General features: G+C 37.3%; 2 protein-coding genes across 2 annotated transcripts; one reads left to right on the forward strand and one right to left on the reverse strand.

The window, feature by feature from the left end:
- The first annotated feature begins 182 nt into the window (after window positions 1–182).
- On the forward strand, window positions 183–4,084 carry ppp2r3c (protein phosphatase 2, regulatory subunit B'', gamma). Its single transcript, XM_008399839.3, has 13 exons — window positions 183–383; window positions 504–628; window positions 729–833; window positions 1,108–1,220; window positions 1,670–1,767; window positions 1,860–1,930; window positions 2,030–2,162; window positions 2,408–2,463; window positions 2,595–2,670; window positions 2,766–2,902; window positions 3,372–3,509; window positions 3,602–3,661; window positions 3,749–4,084. Exons 1-13 carry the CDS (start codon window positions 317–319, stop codon window positions 3,941–3,943), a joined length of 1,374 nt encoding a protein of 457 aa, XP_008398061.1. The 5' UTR covers window positions 183–316; the 3' UTR covers window positions 3,944–4,084.
- Window positions 4,085–5,108: 1,024 nt separating this feature from the next.
- On the reverse strand, window positions 5,109–8,863 carry fam177a1 (family with sequence similarity 177 member A1). The gene is made up of 5 exons (XM_008399840.3): window positions 8,704–8,863; window positions 8,332–8,508; window positions 7,235–7,301; window positions 7,036–7,133; window positions 5,109–6,952 (listed from the first exon to the last, which is right to left on the reverse strand). Exons 1-5 carry the CDS (start codon window positions 8,716–8,718, stop codon window positions 6,740–6,742), a joined length of 570 nt encoding a protein of 189 aa, XP_008398062.1. The 5' UTR covers window positions 8,719–8,863; the 3' UTR covers window positions 5,109–6,739.
- Between the last annotated feature and the right edge of the window lie 628 nt (window positions 8,864–9,491).

The raw sequence follows: 9,491 nt of genomic DNA on the forward strand, positions 1-9,491 counted from the left end.
CAGCAAACTGGGTGTTTGGTGGCTTTCAAAATAAAAGCATAAAGCCAAAAAAAATAACAGTCAGTGCACAATTCGATTTATAACGTCGATGCCTAATTATTTTTAAATCCTACCATCATGTTTCTAAAACAAAACGAGTTACAAATAAAAATTTTAATGGAATTTATAGACAATGTATATTTATTATGAAAGTATGAACTTCTCAACGGAAGTGACAATTGAAGCTAGTTTTATTGTTTGTGTCCGTGTCTGTTTACCTAGTTACATTTTCGGTTTTAATTAATAAAACGTATTTATTTTAATCTTTGCTGCCGGTATGGCTAAAGAAGAAGACACACATTGGTCGGATGTTCTGAAAAGGAGGCTGGCGGGCTTAAAAAAAGGTAAGAAATGATCAAATTTAACGTCTAAAGCACTAACGTTGACAGTTTTTTTTTTAAAGTCAGATATAAATGGTTTTCAATGTTTGTTTCTGTTTCCCGTTTACTTTTTTTTTTTTGAAGACTCGAGGAACGAAGAGGAGGAAAAAGCAGAAGAGACGGAACTTTTCACCAAATATTACTCAGAATGGAGATGCGGAGTGGAAACAGATGAGTCCTACAAAACCATCCCACGGTTCTATTATAAGGTAACATATTAAGAGTAAACCTTAACTTCAGTAGTGATTGTGGGGGTGAAGTATGATCTAAGCGTAAATGAATGACATGACATGATGTGATGTCGTGAAGCTTCCAGCAGAAGATGAAGTTCTGCTGCAGAAACTGAGAGAAGAATCCAGAGCTGTCTTCCTGCAGAGAAAAAGCAGAGAGCTGCTGGATAATGAAGAACTTCAGGTAAAACGTCTTTTCATCCATCATAGAGTTTGTATAACCAATCCTCTGGTTTTTGGTTTTTGCTTCTTCTCTGTTTAAAGCCTAACTACTGTTGAAATATCTGACTTAAATTTATAGTGTCATCATATTTATGCAAAATATGTTAAAATGACTAGTCAGGAAAGATGTAGAGCTTAGACTTGACAAAACGTGCAAGAACTCACCTCAAATCTCATGTTCATTTCTGCTGATCTGTCGTTAATAGGTCTCTTTCTGTGGGGTTTTTTTGTTTTAGAATCTGTGGTTTCTGCTTGATAAACATCAGGTCCCGCCAGTAAGTGGCGATGAGGCGATGATCAACTATGAAGCCTACCTTCAAGTAGGGGAAAAGGCAGGACCAAAGTGCAGGTAGGTAGCTAACCTACAAGCTGTACTCTACTGGATGTAGAACTTTGCTGAGCAGTTCTGAAGTTGGATATGATAACACCTTAACTCTTACACTTGTTAAGGGTTAGTGTAATGGTAAAGCTCCTCAACCTCACATCTAAGGCAGAGGTTATAGACAAACCTAATTTTAGCTAAATGGGTAAAAAACTTTATTTTTTATTAATCAAAAAAGACACACATTTATTTGACTTTGAAATAACAAAGATGGTTATTCTCACATTTATTATTTTCAACCCAGTTAAGAAATAATTGGATTGGACAATTATTCACACAGTAAATACTCCAGGTTTTAGAGGACTAGAATTTTAAATATATAATCTAAAGTTAAATATCATCCTCACTGGAGGATGGACTAAGCTGAATTTCAAATTGCAGATTGCATCAATTTTTTTTTTCACTTTCTCCCGTAGGAATTTTTTTACAGCAAGAGTGTACGCCAAGCTGCTCAGCAGTGACCCATACGGCCGAATATCCATCATGCAGTTCTTTAACTATGTCATGAGGAAAGGTTTGGATATACTTCTTGTTTTTCTTTTCAGGCTTAAATAATATTAGTTACCGTCTTCTTGTCAATTGTTGCTCATTTCTGTTCCTTTCTAGTGTGGTTGCATCAAACCCGAATCGGTCTGAGTCTGTATGACGTAGCAGGACAAGGCTACCTCAGGGAGTCTGTAAGTTATTTCGCTAGAAGTGAATATAAATGTTTTTGTTGTTTCCTCCTCAAGCAATAGTGTTGATTTTTCTGTGTGTGTGTGTGTGTGTATGTGTAGGATCTGGAGAACTACATCCTGGAACTGATCCCCACTCTGCCCCAGCTAGACGGATTGGAGAAGTCCTTTTACTCTTTCTACGTCTGCACAGCTGTTCGCAAGTTTTTTTTCTTCCTTGACCCGGTTCGCACCGGTGAGTCTAAACTGGACTCGAGTGTTGCCATCATCACCAATGAATTCAGAAGATGTTACATTGAGCTTGTGCTGTGTTGAATTGGATTAGTTGGGCAAATTAAAGTTCTTTATTATTAGTTAGTGAGCTATTTTTCTGAGGAATATATTAGTAATTGTAGTGTTTATAGACACTCAATTGCTTGAATATATTAGAAATATTCATGATTATGTGTAGTAAAAAAAAATTAACTTTCCCTTTGACAGGAAAGATTAAAATCCAGGATATTCTGGCCTGCAGTTTCCTGGATGACTTGTTAGAGGTATGATTGTTTTTACCTCCCTGTGAGTGTTTAATATCCAGTAAATACATTTCATTAGAGGTACAGAAGCAAAACTTTATGAAAGCGTTCAGTCTTCTGCAATTGTTTTTCTATTATTATTTCTATGCCAGTTGAGAGATGAGGAGTTGTCTAAGGAAAGCCAGGAGTCCAACTGGTTCTCAGCTCCGTCGGCTCTCAGAGTCTACGGTGAGAAATCGTAGAAATGTTTCAGTGTTACCTGTTTGTTCAGATCTTCCTGCTTTTCCTGAAATCTATATTTCTTTTTATCTTCATGTCCACAGGCCAGTACCTGAACCTGGACAAAGATCACAACGGCATGTTGAGCAAAGAAGAGCTGTCCCGCTACGGCACAGCCACCCTCACTTCAGTCTTCCTGGACAGAGTGTTTCAGGAATGTCTGACCTATGATGGAGAAATGGTAAAACAGTTTGAACTTTTAACAAGATTAAAGATTTAGCTGCTTACCAAGGCAGTATGTCATCTAGAGAAGCTCAGGGTTACTAGCTATGAACCAGAATCGGATGACTTTCAGCTTGATTGTCACTGACGATATGTTACCAATCAGTAAGCACGGCCAGGTTTCACTGACAGCAACACTCTTTGGTGTTGATGCAGTTTCTGAGTAAGGAAGATTCAAAGGTAGACATTTTCAGAAATGTGTTTTTAAATGGAGTCAGAGGAAGAACAGGGATCTAAGAAGCTATTTGAAAGGAAACTTCACAACATGACTGTCACTCATTCAGACTGAGAGAGAGCAAGACTGTTAGCAAATAACAGGGGGGAAAGTTCATGGGGAAAGTTGCTGTTTTATCCTTTAGATCTTTCAGCCTTTGTCAAACCAGCTTGTATGTTTTTCTAAACTTCCTGTACTCTTCTGGTGTTTCCAGGACTATAAGACCTATCTGGACTTTGTACTGGCCCTGGAAAATCGTAAGGAGCCTGCAGCATTGCAGTATATTTTTAAACTTCTGGACATGGAGAATCAGGGATACCTCAACGTCTTCTCCCTCAACTACTTTTTTAGGGTAACAACAACAACAAAATGTGTGCAAAAATAATCTGCACTGTTTATTTCAGCAGCCTTTCAGAACAAACAGCATGTTTTTTTTTTCCTCAGGCCATTCAGGAGCAGATGAAGCTGCACAGTCAGGAGCCTGTTTCTTTCCAGGATGTGAAGGTATAGCAACCACAGACAGTTTGTACGACTGTAATGACGACGTGTACAGCAGATTTGATAACTGTTTCGAGCACTATCTGTCCTCAGGACGAAATCTTTGACATGGTGAAGCCTAAAGACCCCTACAAGATCACTCTCCAGGATTTGGTGAACAGCTGCCAGGGGGACACAGTGGTCAGCATCCTGATCGACCTCAACGGATTCTGGACCTACGAGAACAGAGAGGTGCTGGTTGCCAACGACAACGACGGCAGCAATATGGCTGACGTTGACGACACTTGAAGAGGATCTTGATATATACTGGCGGCAGCAGGACTGCCACTCCTCTTTTATTTTTTATGGAGACTGGTTTACGGAGAGGTGGCCTGTGTAAAAATGCTTGTGTAAAGAAATCATTTGTATAAAGTTATTCCTCAAATCACACTCAGTGTTGTGTTTAGTATCCTCATGCAGGTTGATTATTTAAACCACCTTTTTTTTAACTGCTGAAACATTACCAGTGGTTTTGCTTATTTATTATTTTTATTTTAAGCTCAGTCGTGAAAAGTACTAAAGTATTGATCAGATCAGAAGTTTCTATTCCCCCATCAGATGCGTTAACGTCAAACTGACTCTGGGCTATTAATAAAGCACTTTTAAAAATAACCACCTTCAAACTATGCTTCCTATTTTTCTTCATTTTCCATTTCTTTTTTAATGGTGGATTTATTTTGTTTAAAGTCTAAAAATAGAAGTATATTATAGTTTAATTTTACTAGCTTTCATAATAAAACATTTTATGCTGTACATATTTAGAAAATTGTCCTTTTGCTGCAAGTTTTATTTTATAGCAGCAGAGGCAAGAGTGGCTCTTTTGAGTGGAAATGGTTGTGCCACTAACTAGATTTTTTTTTAAGACTGTAAACATAAAAGACAATTGCGAAAATCTCATTAGTTTCTAAATACTCCAGCCTGTCTGCTGCAAACACCATGCACAGTCAGTATTACTCCATCTTCCCCATTCTGATGCTCAGTTTGCATTTGTTACATCTAAATGCTGTTTTGTGATTGGCTGATTCACTGTTTGTGTTAACAAGTAACTAACTGAACAGGTAATTCAGGTAGTGGCCGGTGACTTGTTTGGATGCATTAAGGCGAGGTTTTCAAACCAAAGAATTTCATACTGACTGAAACGTTGGGGTGTGCGCCTTTTCACTCCCATTACTTGTTTATTGCACTAATTGGATAGTAAGAGTGAAAGCTGACTCCATATTTGCCACAAATCAAGTGAAGATTGAAACATTTGTTTAAATGAATGCAAGTCCATTATACCACAAGATGGTTGATGGAGTTAAACTGGTCAAGGTGCAACATACCAAGGGACAATTATCCAAGTGTAAGTAGGAATATTTGTACACATTCCAGCCTGTATGTCTAGTTTGGACAATGTTTGGAGAAAAGACACAAATTTCATTTCGTGCAACTAAAACCAGGTTTTTTTTAATTGGAAAAAAGAACAATCGGAATAAATTGTCAGATTCATTACAATTTATAACATTTTATCTGATGAATGGATGTAATAAAGACATCGACCTCACCTGTGATTTAATATGTATTAAAACTGACAATACAAATACAAAATCTAGGCAATAGATTCCTATTGAAATGACTAAATATATTGCATATTTTCTCTTTCTTCACACACAAAGACAGCAAGTTGTTATTTAATGAAACGCATTCATTCAAAAATAATCAGACTGAGGATTATTTTGCACTTCGGTTTCTTTGTCAGCGACACATATGACTCAAGTTCGCCCTCTGCGATCTGAAGCAGGTCAACATAGTGATATCAGCGGATAACAATAAGAAGCTTAAGATGCCCAAAGCAAGGACATTTATAAATACATAAGCTCTGTAGACATCTCTACAAACCAATAATCATCAGTATATATTTCAACATTAATTATTCTGTGCAGATTTAAAGAGCTCCTGGAGTAACAAATTGGGCTGTAAATTAGAGGATATATTAGTTGTTCTCTTACAAAGTCAGTTTTTGCCTCAAATCAGCCGACTCATCAGCTTAAACAACAACAGGAGGGGCAACATGAATAAACATCTACTGGAGTGTAATCAAAAACCAGAAATCCTCTTTTCTGGGGTTAGACACAAACCTGTTCTAATGATACAAAAGTAAAGCTCTTAAGCGTATACTCAGCCTTTAAGTTCCCTTTATAGCACTCGTATAAGGCATATATGTTGGTGTTTTTCGGACCTTTCATTCACAGTTAAAGAGGAGTAAGCAGAGAGGGGTCTCTCAAACATCTTGAAATTCTGAATGTTTTTTTTACTCGTTAGCTTCTAAATGTTCCTACATTCAGGAGTCCTGTTTTTTTTGGCACCTTTGAATTGTTGAAATACAAGACTACAACTACTATTCACTTTATAATTCACGCCTATCATGTACATCTAACCAATCAAAACCACCAGCTGGGCTGTAACATCTCCTTTAAAGTGTGATTCTCCACACAACATGCTGGCAGAACAAAGTGTTGGGTGAAGAAAAGGGACAGTGCACTGTTCCACTGGGATCATGCGGTTACTTAGAAGGACACGTCAGGACCTTGTTGCAGAGTAAAAGACTCTTCATCCTGTTATTTTTTACTGAGTAGAATTGAAGAAAACTACCCAGGAAACAGTCTGGAAAACCCAGAATCTATCCAGCTGCCAAGGTCTATAGTTGATAAATCTGGTGTAGCATAAATATTTGTCCTGGTCCCTCTGATCGGCTTCATCTCTTTGTAACTGATGAAAATAAATAACAGATTAATGCACAGAGCAACAACCCAGCCTTTACGTCGCTGCCTCAGCCAAGGGCTCATTTTCAGGCTGACATTTAGTTTTGCATAGATTACATGCAACACTCAAAAGTCACATTCACAGATATGGCGTTCCGCAGCCACTTCCACTGTTGTGATTAAATTAATCTGTTACAAAACATAAAAGAAAAAAAAGAAAAAGAAAATAAAAATTTGTGCGTGGGGCTGAGTAAGTTCGGGTTTAACCAACAATTTGAAATGTGTGAATCAGTTGGGTTTGTTTTCAGGAGGGGAGAGGAGACGGGACTCTGTTTGGATCGGGATTCCTGAGCGACGACTCTGGTTTGAGCTCAAAGCTGACGTTCACAAATGTGGCTCCGTTTCCTTCCGGCTGCTCCTTCACCGCGGCCGGATTTTCTTGCTCGCCTCTCCGCTGCGCCGCAAATGTGCGCTCTGCCTCATCAGCGAGACGGTTTTCCTCCTCTTCCTCCTCCTCCTGCGGGAAGAGAAGGTCGCGTTACAACTTTTAAGGTCAGACTTTCCTGTAACGTGGCTGACATGGTTGATGATGTGTCACACCTCTTTCTTTATGCGGTAGTACTCATCAATAGCATACTGGTACTTTGGAGAGGTGATGCCGAACAGAGAGGCCAATTTCTCGCCCATGTAGTCGCACACTGCAACCAAGATTACACAGGACAGCTGATACAAATTCAAGCATTTTTATGAAGGAAAAATCCATATATATTTAAAGAGTAAAGCTCAATTAAGGCGCTACCTGAAATAGTGGAAGTCGCCACTCTCCACATGTGGAACCAGAAATAAGGACCCCAGGTCAGTTTGGACTGGAGCAAATATACAGGAAAAGATGCTAAATGACTTCACATAATTTCACATTCAGTTTGTTTATTTAATTAATGAACTTATATTGTTATTATTTTACAAAGAAAATGTTATTCTGACCATTTATAAAACATATACAAGGGCATACCAAAGAGCTTATTTAATATTTTGTTTTTCTATAAAAAATATCGTATCGTCAGATAATCGCCTACACAACCGTAACGAAGACAGCTGATTGGACAGTTTCCACTTCCAAAAAAAAACAAACAGAAAAAAAAAAGGTGGAAATCTCAAGAGTGTAATGAAGAGTTGGGGGCAGGATGAAAGTTACTTCAGGATCAGTGTCAAAGGTCAACAATCAGTGATGACTTGGAGGAGCTGACTGGAAGAAATATTTTAAAGGAATGCTTGCTGACAAGCTTTGCCTATGTAATTTCCTAGTAGGATCTGGCACCTATTAACAATACCAAAACCTGGTTTCAAGTTTCTCTATTGTGATTGTATCAGTCAAAAAAATTTAAAGTGCGTTAGTAAAATGTAGGTTTTAAGATTAGAACAAAACTGTCACCTCTATGGCACACTGAATTGACACAGCAATAAATAAATTGAAAAAAAAAGACCAAAGTACAGTACTGACTGCATACACGTATACATGGAATACTCTCGAGGATGTTTACATTTCTATATTAAAATTATTTTATTTCAAGTTGGTCTAATGTAGACCATTTGTTGTATGAGAGTAAAAGTTATGTTTCTTTGAACTGTAAACCATAATCATCTAAATAATGCCTGTCAAACTGAGTTACTGATACTTCTTTAATAGATTCAACAAAAATATTTTAGAATTTTTTTTGGCTGCAGCTAAGGTCCATTAAGATCTCGTTTTTAAAATGTCAACAGAGTCATCTTTTGAGTTGCGTAGCCTTGAAATGCCTGAATGAGCAGCCAAAGTCCACGTAAAAGTACCTTTTTTTAAAAGTCTGGATCATGATCACTAAATAAAACAGATCCTTTGCAATCCACTGACCCTACCGTATCAACTGAAACGACCTGCTTCTCATGTTCCTCTTCCTCCTCCTCTTCATCAGTGCTGTACTCCTCCATGGTTTCCCCGTTGGCGAAGTGAATGATCCTCCGGGGAACCTTCACCTTCCTCGCCTTACACTCAGCAATCTCCACAGTCTCAAATTCTGTGGACTCTGCTGTACGCTGACACAGCAACAACAAAAAAGTCTGAATTTAGAGGGCCATCATCATCATCTTAAAGCGTTTGTTGGGTTCGTTTGTTTCAGCCGTTAGCTTCTCGGCTAAGGAAGTAATAGCAACAATATCTAAAAAAAAAGTTCTTATTTTATCTTAAACATGTATTAAAACATAAGAATTATTATTTCAATATACACTTACCACTTCTGCTTCCATATTTTGCCTCAATGAAACGTTGTCATTGGTCAATAACAGGGGCAAATCTTACATCTAACACTCCTTCCAACGCGCTACTACAGACGTTTGAGCTGCTTCCGGTCTTTCAAAATAAAAGAATATTTTTCTCACGTACTTTCCAGTTTCAGAAGTGCCATTTAATTTGATAATTAAGCAATTAAGCACATATTTATATGATCACTAATGTGAATGGAAATACATAAACATATATCTGTACGAAATTAATTAGTTCAGTAAATGATGTTTTCATGACTGCTGTGAGCGCTTGAAAAATCCTGTTTGTGCACGCAACATTGGCCAATTAAGTTCTGAATCTGTAATTTTATAAATAATAATAATAATAATAATAATAATAATAATAATAATAATAATAATAATAATAATAATAAAAAGTTGCACTACTGTAATTATATTTTAGAAATATGTATATAATATCTGATTATCATGGTGTAATATGTAATCCCTTTTTGATATTTTAAAACACTTTTCCATTTATCGAGTAACTGATCATGTAAATGTGTTTCTTGGTCAATCTTGACCAAGAAACCAGACTCTGATTCTGATTCTAATAAAAATAACTATTATGAAACTATTTGAACCTAGGTAGCATACACTGGAGTAAAACGAAGAAAAATATTTATCAATACATCGTTGAAGGTGACACAGACACCACGTATTCGGTTGATAAATAAGTCTGCAGTCAGCTTCCGCTTAAATTGTAGAATTACACCCTTTGACCGCTAGGTGTCACT

This window comes from Poecilia reticulata, chromosome 22 (genome assembly GCF_904066995.2).
Source record: "Poecilia reticulata chromosome 22, P_reticulata-male-v2, whole genome shotgun sequence".
In the NCBI taxonomy this organism is placed as follows: domain Eukaryota; kingdom Metazoa; phylum Chordata; class Actinopteri; order Cyprinodontiformes; family Poeciliidae; genus Poecilia; species Poecilia reticulata.